The following is a 25,964-nucleotide window of genomic DNA, read 5'->3' as shown; positions in this document are numbered from 1 at the left end:
TATTTACTCCTCTAACTTTTTAAAATCCACCCCCTTTTCCCCCCCTAATGATGCCCATGCAGACTTTATTTTAGGAGAATGGGTCAATTACCGTACTTATATAAAGAGCTGGCTTCTATATTTTTACTAAGGGGGTCTACTATGTGTTGTATTGTCATTTCCAGGTAGGCTGAAGGAGATATATATATATACACACACACATATATATATATATATATATATATATACACACACACATACACACACACATATATATTCACTGTTTAATTTATAATATATATATATATATATATCCAGCATTTTTGATTTTCAGCACTGGAATCTTGGCCTTTCTCAAAAATCACCAAGTATGGCGCAAACCAGCCTTTGACTGAGGACAGTCATATGGATGGGCAGCTGGGTGAATGAGTGGGAGCATGGGGGTCTTGCAGCTGCATGTCATGCATGGAGAAGGTGTTCCCTTTACACAAGAGTGCCGCGCATTTGAATGTTCGGGGTAGAAAAGGTCCCGTTTTTATTTTAATATATAGGAAATTAATTATTCTACTACCTTACTGTCATATCCATAGGAGCAAGAAGGACCCAATGCCAGTTATTTGCCCATCTTTGACCTCTCTCCTTTGTACAATCCAGACTGAAACCATGAGCACAATCTATGCCCCATTCAAAGAGTATTTTTAGAAAAAGAATAAGGACGCAAATACGACTGGAGATAAGACCCAGTCAGATACAGACCGCCGTGTGAAACGCGTTACTAAATTTAACACACAGGACTAAAATAGAAGTCTAGAAAGTTATCACACTCCATCCTGCAACCTGCAAATATTGTTCTGCGCAAACACAATGTGCTATCTGAGCATGCAGAGCCCGGGCCGGTCTCCCACCATTGTTCCAGGGGACGTGTTTGGGTGGGTTCTCTGTACAACACACGGCCCCGGTACGCAGATTAAATCTGTCAGCTCTAGTCACAAGTACGATCTCCCTCTACCAAATGGTGAGCAAAAACGATCAGCTTATTCCCCGAAAGGGCATCGTCGACTTAAAGGGAGACAATGGGATTTAACTCTGCGAATGCCATAGGGCAGCCGGGAGAATTCAGAATACAGTTTGGAGTTGTTGTTTTTTTTTTTTCTCAAAAGGATGGCTCAATTATAAATTCAGCACAAAGCGTTCCGGACCCCAAGGAATCAGCTATAATCTGGGGCAGCAAGTGTTCAACTCCCTGCACCCTACAAGGAAAATTTAAAAAAAAAAATTCCCTATCTATAGAAATTAAAACACTTTTTTATTATTATTATGTAGCGGGGACCTAGTAAGCAGTAAAGGATGCAGTGCAGAGAATTACTGACCGGATGCCGGATAGTTTGAACCTTTTTGCTCTTTTTTTAATATGTTACACAGGTCTACAAAAGTTAAACAAAAAATCAGATGCCAAGGTTTTATTTATTGGATTTAGGGAACATTTTGAGAGTGGTGGATTCACAAATCCCATTACTTTTCCTGAATTGGTTCTAGTATTTGCGATCATTCATCCATGAAAATAATGCGTTCCCCCAATGCGACTTGTGCGTGATAACGAAGGCAACAGAACTTTGGTCTTTTGACAAACAGTATCTTGGGAAATTAAAATATTCTATATAATTATTTTGTATTTCAAATGTGTAGGCTTACAATGCTATAAAAGCGACTTTTTGAAGCCAAAATTCTTCTGTAATTATCAAATATCTTAGAAACTAGAGCCATTGTGGCAAAACCAAAGTTGTAATCTTAGTTAGCACCATAAACTTAAATGGGTTGTCCACTACTTGGAGAAACCGCTTCTTTATCTAAATATTTGGGCCCTGATGACATAAAACCTTATACTCACCTCCCGCGTGGGCACCGTTCCAGCGTTGTTGGCACTCGCAGGCACGGGATTCGAGTGCGGCTGTTGTGACATGTGAGATCTACATGGATAATATTTACAACTTACTTAATAAACCCCTGAATCCTCTCCCATAATCTGTTCAGCTCTTCTACTGATCAGACACCATGATCAATATGGCAGACTCCCTTATTGGCTATTATTATTGTACTAGCATGGCTTCCCGGAAGAAGCCAAACCTCCACATTATCATCGCAACTGATAATCTTATGAAAAACGTAAACCCATAGAATTGGCAAAAAAATAAAATGATGTCACCAATAAGTCGCAATGGGTTATCTTGCTGCAGCAAGTAAAGAGTTAAATCTGATAAGAATGGAAGTCTGTGGGTCAGCATCTCTCTTCCTGCCTCGCTGACTGATTTGAGAACTGGTTACTGGAAGTAATTTATCTTCATCTGTCCTTGAACGGTTCCAGATCTGGCAGCAGTTCAACAGGTAGATATTTAGAGCTAGTGATGAAGCCTCATTTTGTCAGGAAATTGATGCTAACAGACACTTGGATGCGTCTCGGAGTCAATGTAGTTTGTGCACTCCACTTGACCGTACTAGGATTCGCAAAGGATTATAAAAAGGGTTCACTAAGAAAAAAAAACCTAAAAAAACTCATAAATAAATATAAAAAAGAGATACGAATACAACAACATTATAGGAAGTTTTAAAATATCTGTTTTATTGAATGAATTCGTAACATTTTAATAACACATGGTGGCTCAGTGGTTAGCACTGTACGGTGGCTCTGCGGTTAACACTGTTACTTTGCAGCACCGGGGTCCTCGTTTCTAATCCCACCAAGGACAACATCTGTAAATAGTTTGTATGTTCTCCCCGTGTTTGCGTGGGTTTCCTCCAGGTTCTCCAGCTTCCTCCCACACTCCAAAGACATACTGATAGGGAACGTGAATTGTGAGCCCCAATGGGGACAGTGATGATAATGTCCGTAAAGTGCTGTGGAATTAATGAACATCAGCACATTTTGCTCACCATAGCCGTTGTGCTAGACCCACACTGCTTTGAGCAAGTGAATATGCATTTTTACTATCCCTTCCTATTCTACATATATTATAATTTTTTTTATTTTTTTTTAAAGCCAGGCAACCCCTTTAAGAGGCTCCAGAATATTGACAGGTAGGAACAGTGTCAAGGTAGCGCCGCTGGTCTCAACTTTGCATTTTGCCTAAGCAGCACCGGAGAAGCGCAGAGACTCTGAACCTGTCCAGATCTAGTGATCCAGCCAGCCTCAGAGCAGCGCTTACAAGCTGTACAGAAAACAGCTTGTGAGCGAGAGCTTCCTTGCCTAGGAAAGGCAACCTCCAAGGTAAAGTTGGAAATGAACTATAGAATTAAAATCCCGCTGTTTTTGAGAACGGAGAGGATTTTTAATAAGAGATAAATTGCAAATATACAAACATTTTGCAATTTTAACCTAGAAGTCACCGGAGTTTGCAGCTCTGCGTGCACATATTGGATAACGTTTGAAATTCTAAGAATGAATTTACAGTCTTTTCTCCTAGTTATAGAAAAAAGGTAAAATTAAAAGAAAAGAAAGTAAAATGCTGGCAATAAAATAAAAAATAAATAAAAAATTACCGATACATATAAATGCACAGTCTATACATTTGCAGACAAAAACCTCACATTTATTCTGTCCCATCTATTCCCAAAGCATGAAAAAAAAAAAAAAAATAGAACAAAAGACTAAAATAAAAAAAAAACAAAAAACAACCTCTTTTAGCTACACTAATGTTTAACCCTTCTCCCTTTTATTACTGAAGTGCCCTCGAATGCATTAATGTCCCTTTCGGCGGAGAAGGGTCAAGCACACGAGATCTAACATTTCCATAAAACCACATGTAATTTTGATGGTGGCCGGTGTCGGGGAAAAAACAGTCAAATCCAGCCAGTCGGAGGGGGAAAAAAAAAAAACTGTATAATATGAGGCTCCCTTGAGGTAAATGTAGTTCATAGTCCTGCCCCCGCCCCAACCTCAGCCATAATCTCTGATTCCTGGAGGTAGAAAAAGCACTGGAGTGAGGAAAATTCTGCAGCAAGACATAATGATACAAAATGACAGGGACAATAATGACAATGAATTTCATGTCTCCGAGTCATGAGCCGGGAATGCCTGACTGGGCTGACTTATACAATTAAATTGTTACAGGTACAGCAGGAGACTCGGCTATCGTCTGTAGGCTTTTGGGAGCGCTGCCATGGTGCAGAGCAGCTGAGGAACATACAAGATGGGGTTTTGTTAGAAACATATGTTAATAAAAGCCCCGAATGTGCCTTTAGTTTGGCAGCGGCTGCAGAAATACCAGCGGAGCAGATGCGATACATTTGGGTGCTTCAGTCGTAACATAGAGCAAGGTGTCCGGGCATTCAGGTGGAAACGAGAAGACTCAATCTGTTTATTTCAGCATATGTGGTCTCGAAAGCAAAAGGTTTGTTATTTTTTTTTGTTTTTTTTTTAGACAATTATGAAATTTAAAGGAAAATTATAGATGTTTTCTAGAAATAGTACTTGAATACCACCTCTATCCATATGCGTATGTAAGACTTAAGACCTCGTCTCACATAACGAGATCGTTAGCGAGATCGCTGAAACATCACCGATTTTGTGACGCAACAGCGACCTCGCCAGCGTGTGACACATAGTGGCGACCGGCCCCCTGCTGCGATATCGCTGATCATGCTCGAATGTCCTGGGCCATTTTTTGATCGCTGGCCAGCATGCATCAACCTCGTTGGCAACGCAGAACTCAAGGACGCAGGCGGGAATCGTCAGAAAAGCTGCTGTGTGACAAGGTCCCAACGACCGCCGAGGTAGTTATATGGATTGCCGAATCGTTGCTGTGTCGTTGAAGAGATCTGCCTGTTTGGCAGCTTACTAGCGACCATGTAGCGACGCACCAGCGATCCTTACCAGGTCATATCGTTGTTGGGATCGCTGGTGCGTCGCTATGTGAAAAGGGACCCTTATCCTACTTGGAATACCCCTTTATGTGCCAGCCCATTCTGGCCATGTATAATATGGTCACCCATTCTGCTTATTGGCCGCCATGTAATACTACACTTTCCCTGCAGAGTTCCCTAAATTTCCAATTTTGGCTTTACAATTTTGGTAAATCCTGCCTTTTTCTACCATTTTTTTAATGGACAATCCCTTTAAAGAGAACCTGTCACTTGGCACTTCTTTTGGCTGAGGTCCATTCACTTGCCATAAATAGTTTTTATTTTTTGTTACGCTGTTCACCGGTGTTCGGCACGGTTTTTCTATTGTTCCTGCTCCTCTCCATACTTGATCTATGGCTCCCACTCCCACATTTATACATCTAAATTTTCAGATAAATGGGTGTGATCCTCAAGAAAACACCCACAGAGAAGATTCGAGAACCATACTTTCCTTCTGATGCCCATCCACTACAGTGCTGCCTCATACTGTTCCCAATCTGATTTAAAAAAAATGTAGCAGAGCTTTCCTGCCTACAATCTATGGCAGCTGCAAGCAAAGAGCACTAAGACCTCTGATTGACTGAATCAGTCTGGCGTGGTAGAGGCAAGGCTGCCCTAACAATTAACCCAACAGAGTGAAAGCACAGGAGTGGTGGGGGTATAATACGTATTTTATAGTGATGAGCGAGTATACTTGTTGCTCGGGTTTTCCTGAGCATGCTCGGGTGTCCTACGAGTATATTGGTGTGCTCGGAGATTTACTGTATATACTCGTGTGTAAGCCAAGATTTTCAGCCCATTTTTTTGGGCTGAAAGTCCCCTTCTCGGCTTATACACGAGTCATATACCGGGGGTGGCGGGGGAGGGGGATGGGGGGTGTCAGAGATCATACTCACCCCCTCCTGGCTCTTCTCTGCAGCCCCCTGCTTGCTCCATGTTCTCAGCGCCCCTGCTCTTCCTGCTTCAGTGGTCATGTGGTACCACTCATTAAACTCATGAATATGCGCATATTTATGACTTTAATGAGCGGTACCACGTGACCGCTGAAGCAGGAAAAGCAGCAGCACCGAGAACATGGAACAAGCAGGGGCTGCGCAGCAGAAAAGAGAGCCAGGAGGGGGTGAGTATGAACGGGGGGGGAGCCATATTCACCTGTCCCCGTTCCAGAGTAGGCAATGCTGATGAGCAGCGGGCAGCAGAAGGTGAGTATACAGCTTTTTTTTTTGTAATGGAGGCAGCGGCAGCTGGGGCCACTCACTGTGCAGCATTATCTGGGGCCACTCACAGTGCAGCATTATCTGGGGCCACTCACAGTGCAGGATTATCTGGGGCCACTCACTGTGCAGCATTATCTGGGGCCACTTACTGTGCAGCATTATCTGGGGCCACTCACTGTGCAGCATTATCTGGGGCCACTTACTGTGCAGCATTATCTGGGGCCACTTACTGTGCAGCATTATCTGGGGCCACTCAAGCATTATCTGCGGCCACACACACTGCAGCATTATCTGGGGCCACTCACTCTGCACCCTAGGCTTATACACGAGTCAATAAGTTTTCCCAGTTTTTTGTGGCAAAATTGGGGGGGGGGGGGGGGGGGGGGTCGGCTTATACACAAGTATATACAGTAGTTTCTGTCGTCTTATCTGCATGATTTATGACTTGTAGACAAGGCTGAATACATGTGTGGGATTCCCTACCAGGCATTCCACACATGTATTCAAGCTGTATATCAGTGGCAAATCATGTAGCTGAGACGACGAAAATTAAATCTCCGAGCACGCCAAAATACTGGGATACCACCCGACCATGCTCGGGAAACCCCGAACAGCGAGTATACTCGCTCATTACTAGTACTTTAATATTTTTAAGCATTTCCTACTTTCACCTCATTTTTAAAAAACATTGACAACACCTTTAAAAATTTATTGCTGGGGTTAGAGAAGTTGGACCTGTAAAGACTAGTGATGAGCGAGTATACTCGTTACTCGAGATTTCCCAAGCATCCTCGGGTGATCTCTGAGTATTTTGGCATCCTCGGAGATTTAGTTAGGGTTAGCGTCGCCGGAGCTGCATGATTTGTGGCTACTAGCCGGCCTGAATACATGTGGGGATTGCCTGTTTGTTAGGAAATCGCCACATATATTCAGTCTGGCTACCAGTCACAAATCACGCAGCTACGGCGACAGAAACTAAATCTCCAAGCACATGCAAATACTCGGAGACCACCCGAGGATGTCGAGTAACGAGTATACTCGCTCATCAAGAGTAAAGATCAGTTATTAGGGAATCTGTCAGCTGACTCTAACCTCCCCTAACCCCATACTGATTACATATACAGTGGGGGGGAAATAAGTATTTGATCCCTTGCGGATTCTGTAAGTTTGCCCACTGACCAAGACATGAACAGTCAAATTGTAAGGGTAGGTTAATTTTAACATTGAGAGATAGAATATCAAAAATAAAATCCAGAAATCACATTGTATAAATTATATAAATTTGCATTTTGCAATGAGAAATAAATATTTGATCCTTTGCCAACCATTAAGAGTTCTGGCTCCTACAGACCAGTTAGACGCTCCTAATCAACTCGTTACCTGCATTAAAGACATCTGTCTTACAAAGTCTTTATAAAAAAAAAAAAAAAAAAAGACTCCAATCCACAGACTCAATCAGTCTAACTCTAACATCTACAACATGGGCAAGACAAAAGAGCTTTTTTCAAGGATGTCAGGGACAAGGTCATAGACCTGCACAAAGCTGGAATGGCCTACAAAACCATAAGTAAGACGCTAAGTGAGAAGGAGACAACTGTTGGTGCAATAGTAAGAAAATGGAAGAAATACAAAATGACTGTCAATCGACATCGATCTGGGGCACTATCCAAAATCTCACCTCGTGGGGTATCCTTGATCATGTTAATTATCTCAAGGCAGTTGGGACAACAGTCACCAAGAAAACCATAGGTAACACATTACGCACTGAGACCATTATTTTGCCCTCTGAAACACCAGCATTGTATCTTCTACTGGACCATCTGGGCCACCATTGCGTTTTCGGCTGGACCATCAGGACCCTTATCGCATCTCCGGCTAAGCCACCAGGACCATTATAGCGTCCCCGGCTGGGCCACCATTGCGTCCCCGGCTAGGCCATCAGGACCATTATTGTATCTTCAGCTGGGCCATCAGGACCATTATTGCTTCTCCGTTGGACCACTATTGTATCTTTGGCTGGACCATCAGGACCATTATCGCGTCTCCGGCTGGACCATCAGGACCATTATCGCGTCTCCATTGGACCACTATTGTATCTTTAGCTGGGCCATCAGGATCATTATTGTTTCTCCAGCTGGACGATCAGGACCATTATCAGGCCTCCGGCTTGACCATAAGGACCATTATCGAGTCTCCGGCTGGACCATCATGACCATTATCGCGTCTCCGGCTGGGCCATCAGGACCATTGTTTCTCCAGCTGGACCATCAGGACCATTATCGGGTCTCCAGCTGGACCATAAGGACCATTATCGCGTCTCCGGCTGGACCATCAGGACCATTATCGTGTCTCCGTCTGGACCATTAGGACCATTATCGGGTCTCCGGCTGGACCATAATGACCATTATCGCGTCTCCGGCTGGACCATCAGGACCATTATCGCGTCTCCGGCTGGACCATCATGACCATTATCGCGTCTCGATCAGGACCATTATCGCGTCTCCGGCTGGGCCATCAGGACCATTGTTTCTCCAGCTGGACCATCAGGACCATTATCGGGTCTCCAGCTGGACCATAAGGACCATTATCGCATCTCCGGCTGGACCATCAGGACCATTATCGCGTCTCCGGCTGGACCATCAGGACCATTATCGCATCTCCGGCTGGACCATCAGGACCATTATCGGGTCTCCGGCTGGACCATCAGGACCATTATCGCGTCTTGATCAGGGCCATTATCGCGTCTCCGGCTGGACCATCAGGACCATTATCGCGTCTCCGGCTGGACCATCAGGACCATTATCGCGTCTCCGGCTGGACCATCAGGACCATTATCGCGTCTCCGGCTGGACCATCAGGACCATTATCGCGTCTCCGGCTGCACCATCAGGACCATTATCGCGTCTCCGGCTGGACCATCAGGATCATTATCGCGTCTCCGGCTGGACCATCAGGACCATTATCGCGTCTCCAGCTGGACCATCATCGCGTCTCTGGATGGGCCATCAGGACCATTATCGCGTCTCCGGCTGGACCATCAGGACCATTATCGCGTCTCCGGCTGGACCATCAGGACCATTATCGCGTCTCCGGCTGCACCATCAGGACCATTATCGCGCCTCCGGCTGGACCATCAGGACCATTATCGCGTCTCCGGCTGGACCATCAGGACCATTATCGCGTCTCCAGCTGGACCATCATCGCGTCTCTGGATGGGCCATCAGGACCATTATCGCGTCTCCGGCTGGACCATTATCGCGTCTCCGGCTGGACCATCAGGACAATTATCGCGTCTCCGGCTGGACCATCATCGCGTCTCCGGCTGGGCCATCAGGACCATTATCGTGTCTCCTGCTGGGTCATCAGGACCATTATCGCATCTCCGGCTAAGACACCAGGACCATTATCGCATCCCCGGCTAGGCCATCAGGACCATTATTGTGTCTCCGGCTGCACCACTACTGTATCTTCGGCTGGACCATCAGGACCATTATCATTTCTTCGTTGGACCACTATTGTATCTCTGGCTGGGCCATCAGGACCATTATCGTTTCTCCAGCTGGACCATCAGGACCATTATCGGGTCTCCGGCTGGACCATCAGGACCATTATCGTGTCTCCGGCTGGACCATCAGGAACATTATCGGGTCTCCGGCTGGACCATCAGGACCATTATCGTGTCTCCGGCTGGACCATCAGGACCATTATTGCGTCTCCAGCAGGACCATCAGGACCATTATTTTGTCTGCGACTGGACCATCATCGCCTCTCCAGCGGGGCCATCAGGACCATTATCGTGTGTTCGGCTGGGCCATTAGGACCATTATCGTGGCTCCGGCTGGGCCACCTGGACCATTATCGTGTCTCCAGCTTGGCCACCATCGCATCTCCGGCTGCTCCACAATTGTATCTCCGGCTGGTCCATCAGGACCATTATCAATTCTCCATTGGACCACTATTGTATCTCTGGCTGGGCCACTATCACATCTCCTTCTGAATCATCAGGATCACTATATGGTGTTTCCGGTTGGACCACTATTGTATCTCTGGCTGGGCCATCAGGACCATTATCGTTTCTCCATTGGACCACTATCACGTCTCCTTCTGAATCATCAGGATCACTATATGGTGTTTCCGGTAAGACCACTATGGTGTCTCTGACCGGACCACTATGGTGTCAGTCACCAGACCAACTGGAGGATCCTCTTGTAGTTTAGTGGTCCATCCAACCTTGCACATCTGTTGGCAGCATCACATGAGGTGGGTCTACACAGGATGAACAGATGCCAGAGCGGACGATACGATGATAGAACATAAATATTTGACATGTACTGATTTTGTGACGTGATGCACTTCTGCGCCACAATACATATAGAGGTGTAAGAAACACTGCAAGGAGCAATATAACCCCTTCATGTAAAAGAAAATAAAAAAAGAAGTCTTGAGAAGGTGTGACCTGTATAAGGAGATTCAATATGACCCTGGTGGCCTTACTTATATACATTCATATATACATACACTTATACACACACTTCCCTATATCTACATGCATTATTTATTTTTGCCTCACATTTTAATCAAAAACCGTGTTTGCAGTGAATGAGCCCAGTACGGAGGATACTGTTCTTTAAACAAAGCATATTCTAATTTATTGAAATCTCCGCGATGCCGCCGCTTTCATAGATGTCCTTGAGCTACATAAATGAAAGTGACAGATCGCTGCTCAGATAGCAGCCACATTCCTCCCCCAAAATGTTGCCTTTTTGCTGTTCAGGAGAAGCCAAATTGAAGTCAATGCTAAATCAAGTCTGACATGTACCCCTAAGAAACACACTTGTAAGTTGTGCCTTCAAAGGAAGCCTTAAATAAATAGGACACATTGTGTACACCCAGGCTAACATCCAACATATGCTTTAGCTTCCAGATGCTAAGACAGAGCAAGCATAGCCTCTGGTGCAGTCTGGGAAATGCTATTGCTGGTACTTACACCATTCCTAATGCTCTTTGTGTTCTTTAGCTACATGAACAGATCTCAATTACCCATCGCCATGAAGCTGCTCATTAAGCGGCATAATTACCAATCTAACTTTTAATTTTAACTGGTTCATCCAGACATATTCCAATCTTTAATATAAATATGTTTACCGTAGGCCTGATCTGGAGGCTGCAGAAAATAAGAAAGTAATTGTCATATTGCAAGCGCATGAAGCAAAATAGGCCAGATTGTGCCTGTATGACAAGTGATAAGGATCGTTTCCAATTGTCCATTTGCGACAGGCTTTCGCTCACTAGTCCATTAGATAGAATGTTCGGTGTCATCTGAACATGTGTAAGTTATCTCCTGAACTGCAAGGAGTTCATAAAAATAGTGCCCCTCATTTAATCGAAAGAAGTTTTTATCCTCTTAATATATTGCAATCATCATATTATATAGCACTGTGTACTTACAATTGCTCATTTTGCCTTTCTTCCCTGATAATTCTTCTCTTTTCCATTAGTTCTATGACATCACATGATTAAAAACTGACTAGCTGAATCCTTCTAAGCTCTGTGTAGAAACAGGAGGTCAATTTTCCCTGTATGAGTCATGAGTCACTGCAAAAGTCCCTGGCAGGGGAAGGAGAGAGCAGCTGGGTCAGGAGCTGAAGAAGGGGAATGATAAATGCAGGGAAAAAAGAGACTTCCAGTTTCTACATAGAACAGAAAAAGAGAAGAATTATCTGGGTAGAAAGAAAAAACTAGCAATTGTAAATGCACAATTTAATATAATGTGATGACTGCAATTTATTAAAGGGATAAAAACTTTGATGGGAGCGGGTCTTTAAAGGGGTTGTACAGGACCGATGAACAGCATAGGCCATCAAAATCAGAACAGTTTAGAAGCCAGGTGTCAAACCTCCACCAGTTTCATAATGATGATCTAGCTTAAAGGGAATCTGTCACCCCTTTTTTGAGATATCATATAATGATATCATTCAATTGTGTGTCACATAAGGATTCTCTTAGTACTTTTGCTTCCCCCTGACCCCGCACCTTTCATGCATAAATACTTTTTTATATCGGTTCAGATATAGGTAAACTGCCACGGTCCGGTCCAATGGGCGGGGCTTATTCAACTGCTCCCCCCCTCCCTGTCTTGCTCTACACAAGAATAGCAAGACAGGGAAGGGAGGAGCAGGTGAATAAGCCCCGCCCAGCAGACCGGACAGCGGCAGTTAACATACATCTGAACCGATATAAAAAAGTATTTATGCATGAAAGGTGCGGGGTCAGGGGGAAGCAAAAGTACTAAGAGAATCCTTATGTGACACACAATTGAATGATATCATTATATGATATCTCAAAAAAGGGGTGACAGATTCCCTTTAAGGATTCTGATCAGCTGTTTGCAGAAAATCACAGCTGTGCACAATGTATAGCGGCCGCTCTCCAGTACTGCAGCTCAGCTCCTGCTGAAGTGACTGGGAACTGAGCCGCAGTACATAAGAATGATCACTATGCAGCCAACAGAGCCATGCCCAAAGGACAGGTCATAAAAATATTTGTCCAGGACAACACCTTTAATGAATCTTCATAACTGCCATTCTTGCTCCCTCCAAAATGAGTTGTCTCATGTAGATGTCCATTTGGCCTATTTAGACATATACCTCATACAAGGGGATGCTCCTCTCGGGATGACACACTGGCAGGTTAGAGTTCTTTTTATACTACATTAAGGGGTATCAACACTATGTTAAAGGGGTTGTCCACTACTAGGACAACCCCTTCTTAAACCAAATGTCCGGCCCCAATAAAATAATAAAGCCTATACTCACCTCCCACGCCAGCACCATTGCCACGGTGTCAGCACTCGCTCTCCCCGGGTTGTGATGCAGTGTTATGAGGCAATCAGCGCTGACGTCCACCTTCATACGAACTGAACATGAAAAGGAAGCCAGAAATCAGCTGATCCGGACTTCCTCTTCATTTTCAATTTATCTGAAGGTGGAGACAATGACGCCAGCACTGACTGGATGCCGGGCATCACGTGTCCTTCCATTACAGCCCGGGACCGGGAGTGCCGGCACCGTGGGAACAACGCCGTCACAGAAGGCAAGTATAGGCTTTATTTTTATTTTTTTTTTATCGGGGCCGAACATTTAGTTTAAGAAGGGGATGTCCTAGTAGTGGACAACCCCTTTAAAGAGGATTTGAACATTGATGAGCTATCCTTAGGATAGCTCATCAATGTCTGATTCAAGGGGAGGTGCGAAACCCGGCACTGACCCCAACATCCACCAAACAGCAATTCTCAATGATGGCGGCCAGAAGTGCTCAGTCATGGAGCTGCTCTGCTCTCCCGATTTTTATGCAGATGTTTTTAACATACTTTAATAGCAGATGTCTTTTAAATCCAGTAGAAATTGCTATTTTGACATATTTTATTAATTTTTTAAATGGAGCAATGACCCAAAAATGTTTAGAAAAACACGACTAAAGAAATGCACTTGCATGTGCTGGGTTCAATAACTTCTTATTGCAAAATAACAAAAATAAGTCCTTATGATTTTTAGGATTTAGCTTCTTTTTTGAGAAGGAAACAGGGGGGGAGGGGAGGGATGTAACGGGACTAACCAGACTAACATATTTTTTGCCCTATTCAAAAATTAAGTATAAAAAATAATATTTAAAAACACTAAGGGCTGGCAGAAAAGTATTCCTATTTCAAAAACTCACATTAAAAAAAATTCTTCCAAATTGAAATATTTTTTTTTTTTTTTTTTTTTTTTTTTTTTTACATGATCAGAAAATGAGAAACCCTTCATTTCCAGCATAAAGGCCTCTTTAAAAACACGGCTGTGCAAAGTCAATATCCTACCTCCGCGCGGCGGCACGACCGGTCAGTTACAAGGCATCTCATTTATAAAGCGGAGCTCTGTTCCTTTCAGCAGTCAGAGCCGCAGCCTCCACTTTTAAAGCTGTCACATCTGTTTCAAACCAAGCGATTTGAGCTGAACAATAACCAGCCGTCTTTCAAGTTGTCAGAAACCTCAAGAGAGACATTTAGAACTGCTATCTTTTTCTTCTGTTTGTGCACCAAGATTTTAAATAAAATGGCTGCCCTTTTGTATCCAGCAGATTTTCAGTTTGCCAATTTATTTTTTTGTTCGTGAAAATATTGTTCCGAACCGGTGACAGTTTGGCAGCGGACCTTATCAGGGATTCAGCGATAACATGTTTCCCCCCCCCCCCCCCCACCTTCCTCTGTTCCACCAGAGAATGATGGTTTAGTGTTCTCCTACATTAAAATTCAATCTGTGCTGTATTACCACATGAAAAGTAAACCGGAGCAGGACCATTTCAAGTCTCAAGTGCAAAGCAGCCTGGCCTAACGTGCCCAGCAAGAAGTGCGCATATTCAGCAAGGACCCCAAGTGCCCATTTCAGGGGGGCTCACACATTACAGAGGCATGAAGTTTACCTTTACCAAAGCAACAGCTTATCCTAACATGTAAAAGTATTTTTTTATCCACATCTCAGGTTTTCATCCATTGCAAACCTCCTATACGAGGATGAGAAGGCGAGAAGTGGCTCAAATTATTCTAAGGCTATGTGCACACAGGGTTTTTTGGTTGGTTTATTTTAGGCTGTCAAAAACCATGGACCCGATTCTTCAAAGTGAAAATTCTGGAGTAAATTGCCTTGAAAAGTCACACAATGGAGCTCAGCAACAGTTTTGTGACCCGAGGCATCTTCAGACCGGTTTCAGGTTGGGAGGGGTGATGCCACAGCTCAACTACCGTAATTCATAATGAATGGTGGTGTTCCTTACTCCAAAAACCTTACTCCAGTCTCTGGCTGGAGTAAGATTTCTGGCAAAGCATAAACCATTTGTCAGACACTCCTGATTCATTAAGGATGGTGCCTCTTAATAAATCAGGAGTGTGACTGATTCAACGTGCCCCTCATCATGGCTGGCAAGAAAATCATTGGTTTTGCTCTATTTAGTTTTTGAGTATAAATACCTACGGCAACTCTCCCTTCTCAGCATACGTACAACGGGGTATTTCAGGTGGGTTTGGTCTGAAACACAATGAAAAAGGACTTAAAATGTTAGAAAGAATGAGCATATGTATAAAAATGACTTGCGGAGCACATTTTCAGGCCTTTTGGCATATATTTTAACCGTTTCAGATTGAAAAAGACACCAAAACTGATAAAACAAGCAAGAAAACCCCAGTCTTCAGGACTTTTCTGCTCAGAGGATACTTTATATACTCTATATAATCAAAATCATTGGGTAGGCTCAGAAGACACCCGCATTCTCCCAGTGTTTTCGCTCAAGGAACTACTAAGTTTCTTCATTGCTGAATGAATTAAAAAACCCACCAGGAAAAGATCAGTACACAAATTGACCCCAAAACACTGGAAAAACGGTAAAAAAAGAAAAAAAAAAATGCCCGACGTCAAATGCCAAAAACATCAAACACGTACTTAGGTCAAATAGTGCCATCACGTCCCGAAGAGCCTTCCTCTTGGAAAATTCAGTGGGCTTACTCATGTGTTAAAGATATTAAGTGCATGTATCCTTTGGGGAGTTTTTTATTTACCAAAGTTTGTTGGGTTTTTTTAAAGACTTTTTGAAGAGTGTTGGAAAGGTTTCTTTTACCTGATACCTTTTTTTGCAGTCTTTTCATCTGACAGTGCCTAGTTTGGAGAAGTTTCCATCAGTTGCTCTTTTTTCCCCACCAGGCTTTTTTTCAAAACATGAGAAGGAAAAAACTCTCATATGAACAGCAAAAATGGTTTTACATAATAATGAACAAAGCAAAGAAATGAGCTGGATCATAAGTTGTCATATGTTCACACTGTTGCCATTTCACAGACAAAACCCAAGAAAAAAAACTTTGGAGCTCGGCATTTCATCTATATAGCTTCCCATGGGCAGGTGTCTGAACAGTCGGGCCCCTGTCCTGCTCTGCCCTCATCTACATTGAGGCCGGCTGACACAAGATAAGGCTTTAATACCAGAGACAGGATAGGACCGCCCCGATTGGGTCACCTTGTCGTGGTTGGATGACTTTTACACTTTTTTGATCAAAATAGTAATTACCAAGTAAGTACCTTATGAATATATGTACTATTACATTACTTGTCTATAAAGATGAATAGGAAGTGCCTTAAACATCTTCAAAGTGATATTTTGTGCACTTTTGGAGACTCCAAAGATCTCAAGCAAATGGTTGTATTATGAGGACGCACACAACTTTTTTTTTTAAAGGGGACGTCCGCTACTAGAACAATCCCTCCTTAAACTAAATGGTCAGTCCCAATAAAACAAACAAACCTATACTCACCTTCCGTACCGGCTCCATTCCCGGGGTTGTGCTGGAGTGACATGTGATGCCCAGCGCCCAATCAATGATGGCGTCACTGTCCCCAGCCTTCGAATGAACTGAACATGAAGCGGATATCCAGGCTGCAGGTGCTCTCCGACTTCATCTCCATGTTCATTTCGACAGAAGGTGGGGACAGTGATGCCAGCGCTGATTGGGCGACATGCACCACGTGTCATTCCACAGCATCACAGCCCCGGGACCGCGAGTGCAGGCACCACTTGAACGGAACCAATACGGGAAGAGAGTATAGGATTTCTTATTTTATCGGGGTTGTCCTAGTAGTGCACAACCCCTTTAAGTTAAATTCTGCATGAATCAAACAAAAGTGGCATGCTCCGACAGACAGTACTATTCTCCCCTAGCATCACTACTTTTAGGAAGTAAAAAGTCTAATACGTCAGACAGTCATCTCTCCCAATCCTCCATGCACATACGCGATCAGCTTGTCTGGAATTGCATGGGTTGCGTATAGAGGGAAGAGGGTAAACCACTGCTAGACAACTTGTTTTTAAACAGAACAAAATATATGATCCATTGAATTAAAAATTCACAATCCCTCTTTCCCTGAAATCATCTGATGGTGGAAACTCGAAAAGACTCTTTACACAGTAGATGGTCTCTCGGCCTCTCCATTTTAAGATTTCAGCGTCAAAATTTTTCGGCGACAAGACTGCCACAAGTAAATTTATTGCCGATTAGTGATGAGTGAACATGCTTTGATAAGGTGTTATACAAGTATGCTAGAGTGCGCCTGCATGTCTCACGGCTGTGAGACATGCAGCCACAACACATGTAGGCATTCCCTGTTTCTTAGACAATCCCTGCATGTGCTGTGGCTGTCAAACAGCGGCGAGAAATGCAGCCGCGGGGACTTAAACATAATACTCCAGCACGCCGAACACACTCGGTTAGCACCGGAGCATGATCAGATAATACCTTATCCAGGCACGCTCGCTCATCACGTGTGCTAATGATGTATATATATTTTTAGGGCTATCTTAACAATAAATAAACATTTATTTATATTAAAAGGTGTACGGCTAAATTAATCAGAGGTGCATTAAAGGGAATGTCAGTAATAAAATTAATTTAAAAAACTAGCTAGTGATAGGGTGGAGCTGAGCATAATGGGAGGAAGACGGTGTCATGTGTCCATAGCAAACAGATGACATGGGGAAGATTCCCAGCCTTTTACACGCAGTGCCCCTCTCATATATACTGTATGCATTTTCTTCATGTTGGATCACATTCCATGTATTGAAAGCGCATTTCTTTTTTTTTTTTTGTCCCCGCCAGCATTTTCTCCCCTTTACAGTCTGCAGATCTGCCAGGTAAACACGCCAATTTAGGTTCCATATTACCATCTCTATGAAAGTTTCATGTCTGACATCTCGCTTCCTTCATCCCGTATTCATAAGGGGACAATAATCTTTGCATATTTCGCCCGGGAGGATGATTATAGCTTTTGTCTTCAATGATTTGCTCTTGATGTTCCTCATTTGTTAAAAAATGTATTTCTTAATCTCCCAGGTTATCCCATAGGCTTTGAGTTAAAGTCATTGCTAGAATTTTAAATCATTGGGAGTCTTAGGTTGGTGTGATTCATAGGTTACTATCAGCTGGGGAGGTGTGGAAATCCACGGGCTGCAGAGTCAATTTCACAGGGATATTGGATACCAGAGCCTCCAAATGACACAGTACATTCGTGCAGCTGAGGCTCTACCTGCTGGTATCGCCTCCAATCTGGATTCACTCCGGATCTTTTGTCACAAAATATAAATTAATGATCCGGTCACTGCCTCTTATTGGACCGACTGACCGCTGGGTATGATTGTGATTACAGTTGCACCCAGGAATGGCACAGCTGCTGGATCTGAGCATTCCCAGATCAGGTCCGCCAACAAATGTCACCACAAGGGGGTAGTTTTCCGTTGTGCCGATAGAACACTAATGGATTGCCCATTTACGATGGAAACCGAAGAATGAAAATATGTATATACCAGCGTTGCCCAGGCATAGTAACTATCTGTGGGTCAGCCTCTCTTCCCTTAACAGCCCCGCTCTCCACTCGCCATCATGCTCTCTCCTTCCACAGCCCCACTCTCTCCCTCCACAGCCCTGCTCTCCATGCGCCGTCCCCCTCTATCACTCCCCAGCCCCGCGCTCCATCTGTGTCCCACACTTTTCCTCTGCAACCCCGCCGCTCTCCAGCCGCCAGTGGGCATGGCTTGATATATACACTCAGCTATATATATATATATATATATACACATACACACACATATATATATATATATATATATATATACACACACATATATATATATATATATATATATATATATATATATACACATATATACACACACACACACACACACACACGTACATACACACACATGTGTGTGAATGGTATCTTGAGAGATATGTTAAAGGGGCGGTCTTACAAAAAGTATTGAATACTCAATGGTGCTTGTGAAAAGAAGTCTAAATGCAATATACATCAATTTGAGGTTTTGTAAATGAATTACATTTTCCTCTGTAATAGAGCCCCCCGTTGTTCCTGTGGCTGGAGTGTAGACCCACCTTCTTTCAATGGTGGACACACATGCTCAGTAGCTCTGCCCACGCTGCACAGCAATTTAACAGTGAAGAGGCCAATATTACATGGAAATGAGAGGAGAGCTAAAGCATGTGCAGAAGCTGGCACCAATGGGGACAATGATGGGTGAGGTATCAGTAGAAATTATGTTGCTTACTGGTCACATGGGAAAAACTATTCCAGACCATAAAAAGTAAACAGACCAAGATTGTAGAGGAGCGAGAAAAGCAGCTAAAAGAGGTGAAAAGTATACTGCAGACCTGTTACTTGCTCAAAAAACGGAGTTAATACCATGTAAAAATCCCTGAGCTCCCTTGATTCTTTTTACCATTTTGTGCTGTGTTACTCTATTGCAAAGACATTTGTTGTTTCTGGAGCGCACCATGTGAAATCTCTGCTTTGCAGTCCATCTGGTCACTTCTTCAGAGTCTTCCCTCGAAAGGAGGGATGCCCTTTCACTCCTCCTTCCCAGACGACCTACACAAATACATCTTATTCACGAGAGATTATGCATTGCATATCAAAATGACCAAAGTAAAATATGGTACCTAAGCATTTCATTTCAGTCTGAACTTGCTAAGATAAAGAATAAAAAAGATATAAGATTAAAAATAAAACATTTTTGTGTGAACAAAATAAAAAAAAGAAGTCATGACAACTGTTCTGTGTCATACCAAGAATTCCACAAAAATAAATCTGAGTAGTCCAAAGAATGAAAAAACGGTAAGCAAGAAGTCAGCAGGATTACACCCCCAAAACTATATATCTATGCAGCTCTTTCAAAGACAAGTCCAGCAATAGCTTTACATGGCCAGTCTGTTCCTCTGTTACTGAGATATGAGGGTTTGAACTGACATACAAATGAGGCTGAAAAACTATTTGTAGATCTGAAGCCTCTGTCACTCCAGCTCTATTTCTTGCCCAGTGCCGTCTTACATTTTCAACATCAAGACTAAAAAAACACTTTGGATGAAATTAGATTTTTCTAAATGCCATAGTTTAAAGTACGGTAATGCCTTTGTAGAGCGGGAACAGCTAACACCAGAGTCTCACATTTGTCCTGTGGGTCATTTTGAGCAAGAGGAGTAATTGCTACAACAGTCGAGACCTCTACCTCCTAAGAGGCAGTGGAGTGTAGATATTACAGGTTTGCCTCTAACAGGATGTTCCAGCAACAACTTCAAAGGGGTTGTCTCAAGTTTCAAAGTTATACGATGTGTATGAGATAGCGGATAACTTCCCATTCGCTGGAGGCCCAACTGCTGGTACCTCCACTGATCCAGAGAACTGGAGCTCTGAAGAACTCTGTGTGAATGGAGCGGTGGTCAAGGTCAATCATGTGCACGGAGATTCCACTCATTCTTAATGTGACCACAGGAGATAGACTATGAACCACAGCTCTATTTAATTGCGGCTCTTCAGAAACCTGGTTCCCGTGATCGGTGGAGGTCTCAGTGGTCAGACCCTCTGCGATCAGGAAGTTATTCCTTATCTCATGGATAGGAGAAACCTTCCAAACTTGAGAATACTCCTTTGAAAGGGAACCAGTCAGAATCGATTGGCTGCCCTCACTTAGGACACAATGCTTGGTCAACTAAGACCAAGGAGAAAGCAAGAACAGTTTAACGGCGAAGAGACTGAATGCTTGTCATAGTCAGGAACGCCCCACTGGACACTTGTGGCTTTACCGGCAGATTTGCAAAAAGTTTATTATCTAATCAATTACACCTCCATTCAGAAGGGACAACAGTATAATTCCACATTTGATAAAGTCTACTACCCGCCATTGTTATATTGTTTTCCAAGACCAGAACAAAAGGATCTGGGTTTTTTCCAAGAAAAAAAAAAGGTGTCCGTCTTGTACATAGATTGGGCATAATTATTGCAGCTCAGTCCAATTCATGGGAATGGCTGCAATAACATACAAAAGTATAAAGTCACATAATTATGGAAAAACAGCAAATCCTTTTTTAGAATCCTTGACAGTTCCTTAAAAAAAAAAAAAAAAAAAAAAACACATGATGGTAAATCTAGAACACAAGCTAATGTAAGATGAATGAGTATTAGGAAGAGACTTAATATATTGTTGGTTGTCCAAAACCAATCTAAATCGGGTTAATTATTTAATTATATAACTATGTAGGGGACGGATAGTTTGAGGATAAAGCTTTCCTTGCAGAAACTCTAGATAAATATGGTCCAGGCAACAGCTTAAAGGCCTTTTTAGATTAGAATGGGAGAAGTTAGATTAGTGATAGGATATATTAGCACTTAAAAACCATCTGTCCTGCGCTGAATTGATTTTATTTTAATTGTCTCTTAAGATCTAGCAGGTCGAAGGCTCCACTCTCTTCTTTAAGAAACCTTAAGGTGCTAGTACAATTGATTTTGGTTTATGCCAGGGGTAGACAAGATGAAGCAGAATTCAGAAGACAGTCAGCAATGTCTAAGATAGACCTTTCATGAAGCCAACAAAGGGATGTGACCAGTCAGAACTACAAAGGCCAATCAGGGGGCGATTTATTGTGTCATAAAATATAGAAATTATCTACACACTTTTTTTTAGTCGATAGAATTTAATATTTTTCACATATAAATTTGCTTAGCTTCATTAGAGAAAACAAAAAATATCAGCTTATTGTGATTAGGGGTTTTTTGGGCCACGGTGAAAAGCAAAATTTTTCAAGATTTTTTTTTTTAAATGCATTTTAGAAAAAAAAAAGGTTCAGGATGATAAAAACCTAATTTCAGTAATAGATTTAATTTAAAGGGGTGAGATGTGATAAAAGTAGAGAGAAGGAAGAAGGAAAAAGTTACCACTGGAATCCTCTACTGCTCCGATAGCTTCCACTAGGACTGGACTAGATGATAGCTTCCACTAGGACTGGACTAGATGATTCCAGCACCAGTCACCTGAACTTGCAGTCGATAAGTGGTTTCAGTGGTGAGGGGATTGGTGGAGCACATATCACTTTTAGTCCTAGTTGTTGTTCACCTGTCGTGGCTCCAGCCCTGGGCTATGCTTCTAACTTCATGGTGACCGCCTTCCTCTGTGCTGCTGAGTGTTGGGTTACTCGTCTCTGATGTTATCATGTAAGGCCTTTTCAGGCCACCTCAAGTGGCTGTAAGCCACCTGAGTATTGAGGAAGAACGGTCACATTGCTACCACATGCTATCTAGTAGTCTGGCCACATGTCCTACCTGGCTCTGCTACAACTGGCTGCCTGATTGTCTACTCAGCTTAGCTGTTCCTGAGTGTTACCCACACTTCCAACTTCATTGTCTACTCAGCTCTACTGTTCTTCTGCAATCCGCACATGAAACTCTACTACATCCAGCTCTGCTACAACAAAGTGCCTGAATGTTGATTCAGCTCTAATGCTCAGGAGTGCTATCCTCACCTCGGCTCTGCTTCAGCAAAGTACCCAATTGCCTACTTAGCTCTGCTCTTCCAGTGTACCATCCGCACATCCAGTCCTGCTAGAACAAAGTGGCCTGATTGCTGTTCCCGAGTCCTGTCCACACAATCAACTCCACTGCATCATGGTACCTGCTTGCCTAGTTGGCTCTGCTGATTAAAGGTGCTGTCCACACACTCTGCTCTGCTGCAACTAGCATTTCAAGCTCCTCTGATCTTTATGCCATCCTGCATATACAGCTCTACTGGTCCTCACTGATCCACATGCCATCCAGCTTCTCCCGGTCTACTGCATCAGCCTCTCCTTGACCTACACATTAGCGACTCCACCTCACTTGGTGAACGCTTAACACCAGTGGAGACCATTGAAGTACTGGAGCGGATGGGAATTCCAGCTGATAAGTATAGTTTCATTCTATTATAAGCATCCCTATCCTTTGTAAACCTTATAACAAAAACAAACCAAAAAAAAAAAAAAAAAAACAGTAAGTCCCCTTACAAAGGATCCTTAGGTAAAAATTACCAGCATTTCATTGACAAAACTACTCGCTTTGATAAAACATATACCTACCGTCATAATAGACGATGGCCCCAACAAGTCTGTCTTTCTGCAACATTGGGAACAACTCCAAGGCTTTGGATTTGCTGAGGACGTAACTGCTTTTTAGGCACTGACTGCCAGCGACAAGATCGTAAGCCTTGATGCCGACCCAGTAGTATGGCATCTGCCACCACCTGCGCAATAAAAAACAATCTCAGATTTCACAGGAAGTCGAGCACCGCTTGCCATCCTATTCTTTCCATTAAAGCTACGGATAACTCGAAGGAACCCAAGGGAGCAGTGAGGTAGGGACACACCGAGCAATGGGAGTGTAGAAACCAGCATCATTCCCAAAGTGCGGAAAACGTGGTTTCCCATTGAACTGGTGAAACCTATGGGATTATAATGTAGAAACTGCACATATACAAGAGCAACATGCGGTTGGAATAGAATTCCATAAAGTTTAATCTTTTTGGTCATCCAAGTTAATTTGCGGCTCGAGCATTAGGGACAGTTCTCCTACATTTTCTTTGGTTGCTCAAGAGCAGAATAGTTTAGCATGATGACCAAATGAAAGACAAAAAAAAAAAAAGAAAATGGAGATATGACAGACACATTAAGGGCATGTTCACACTGTTTTAATGACTGATTTGAGCCGCTGTACTCTGAAAAATGCCAGAAAAATACTCAAAATAATCTTTCTATTCATTTCTAGGGAAAAAAAGACATTGAGGTTCATACATTTAGGCTTTCGAGCGTCTTTCAAAGCCACCAAGAGATTAAAAGAAATGAAAATTATTCAAATATTTTTTGCTAGAAAGGTGGTGCATACTTTATAATAGTAGGACCAACCAATATTCTTACAACCAAAAGTATCTGGCTGAATAAGAGAGATGCACCTATGTATCACAAGAGAAACCAAGAGAAAAATGGTGTTAAAAAATATCTCACAAATATATCAACTTTATTGTCACGTCCCCTGAAGAAGCTGGGTGAAACGCTTGTTAAAGCACATGGCTGCACACCCAACAGGGCTCCATATTATTATTATGCAAGTCGGCATCCTATACTTTTCTATTTGATACATTTACTTCAAATGTCGACAGATAGTTCGCGCTGACACCGATACACCCTGAGTCTGCAGCACAGCTTGAGTTTCTTTGGAAGTTGATTGGGGCTGATCCACCACCTGGACTATCCTGCATTGCAACCTTTCATCAATTTATCTCTGCCATCCACGTCCAGGGAAATGAATTAGAGTGCCATGGGTTATAAACTTCCTGATTATGTTGCACACCGTGGACAAAGGTACAACAAGATCTCTGGAGATGGACTTGTAAGAGCTATTGTTCAACAATTTTGATTCTCAAGTCCTCAGACAGTTTTCCATGCTTGGTGTGGCACACACAGACACACAATGCAAAGATTGAGTCAAATTCTCCCATTTTTATCTGCTTTCAGGTATAATTTTCATATTGCCAGCACCTGTTACTTGCCACAGGTAAGTTTGAACGAGCATCACATGCTTGAAACAATGTTATTTACCCATAATTTTGGAAAAATGCCAATAATTTTGTAGGGCCCATTTTTGGAGTTGTGTGTGAAATTATGTCCAATTTGCCTTTTATTCCGTTTTTTTTGTGCTGTTTCAATACACGCAAAGGAAATAAACATAAGGATAACAAAACCTGCTAAAACCACTAAAAAGAAAACGAAAAACATAAAAAAAAGGCTTTAGAAAACATCAATAGAAATGTTTCAGGATAAAAAAAAAAGTAGTGAAAATTGCCGAGACAGTAATTCCTGAATCGTCTTGAACTTAAAAAAAGGACTTTTTTGACCACAGGGGAAAAAAATAAGTAGTGTGAACATACCCTGACTAAACTAGATTGGTTTGGATGTGCTACAATTGATTTGTTATATTCATTATGGCTTCTTAATTAAGGAAGCAATGATACCAGTGTGAACAGAGACCGAGCACATGGTGAGCAGTGAAGGCAGGGTTAGGATCAGTTTTCACTATGGGATCTCTTCGTTAAATAAAGAACATATAGGGTGATCTCTTACTTGTACACTGGCAGCATGATTGGCAATGGGGCGGATAAATGCGGCGCGATCTCCAGTAGGTTGGCACGTTCATGAAGAGCTTCTTTTACTAGTTTATACTGTAGACAGAGAAAGAGATAGAATATGTTAATACAATCTTGTAATACGCATACTCTTGCACAAAAGTCACTTTCAAAATGTAAGGGGAAAAAAAATGTAACTTTCTTCCCCCCTACATAGTATCAGGAAAACCTTAGGTTAGCCTTTAGTTTCAATCCTGGGTCTTATTAAAATTTTACAAAAATTTGCCCAAAATTAGAAAATTTTAAAAAATTAAGAAATAAGCACTACTTACTCATTGAATCCCTAGGCACTACACTGTAGCCAATCTCTGGCTTCATGTGCCATACACGCCCGCATCGCTGCTGAGGCCAATAATTGGCTGCAGGGGTCACATGATTGATGTACGCCGTGCAATCACTGAAAAAGCACTGGAGTGGTGGGGGATTCAAAAGGAAAAATATCTTTTTGTTTTTGTTTTATTATTTGTAACATTCTCTACCCTTTGACAAATTTTGTAAGATCCCAGAAAAATGATGTGCGACTTAAAATTGTCAAAATCACATATTCATTGTTTTGTGCAAACCGGTTACAAGTAGTGACTCCAACTCTTCCACAGAAAAAAAAAAAAAATTTAAAGGAAAGAGAAGCTGCGCCTACAGTTGTCTGGTAGCAGATTCCTGCTCTATTCCCACTCAGGACACATGACGCAAGATTAAAGGGAAGTCGGGAAACCTTGGTCAACACCCATCGTGCATATCCGGCACCATCAAGACACCACATTCTCTAAACTTAGTCTAGCAAGAGGACCAGATTGAAACAAAAGA

The 25,964-nt window shown here is 42.7% G+C and overlaps 1 protein-coding gene across 4 annotated transcripts in view; it reads right to left on the bottom strand.

Annotated features, from left to right (window-relative positions):
• GPD2 (glycerol-3-phosphate dehydrogenase 2) overlaps positions 1-25,964 on the bottom strand; it is a 262,935-nt gene that overhangs the window by 172,225 nt on the left and 64,746 nt on the right. For all 4 annotated transcript variants that reach the window (XM_073545647.1, XM_073545650.1, XM_073545651.1 and 1 more), the window contains 2 exons: positions 25,099-25,196; positions 23,062-23,225 (listed from right to left, as the gene is read on the bottom strand). In XM_073545647.1, coding sequence (XP_073401748.1) covers positions 23,062-23,225; positions 25,099-25,196 — 262 coding nt within the window. The remainder of the gene's footprint in view (positions 1-23,061; positions 23,226-25,098; positions 25,197-25,964) is intronic.

Source organism: Dendrobates tinctorius, unplaced genomic scaffold, assembly GCF_039654945.1.
Source record: "Dendrobates tinctorius isolate UK_male_01 unplaced genomic scaffold, ASM3965494v1 ptg000143l, whole genome shotgun sequence".
Lineage (NCBI taxonomy): Eukaryota > Metazoa > Chordata > Amphibia > Anura > Dendrobatidae > Dendrobates > Dendrobates tinctorius.
Note: the sequence above shows the minus strand (reverse complement) of the source record. Positions and strands in the feature narration are given on the sequence as shown.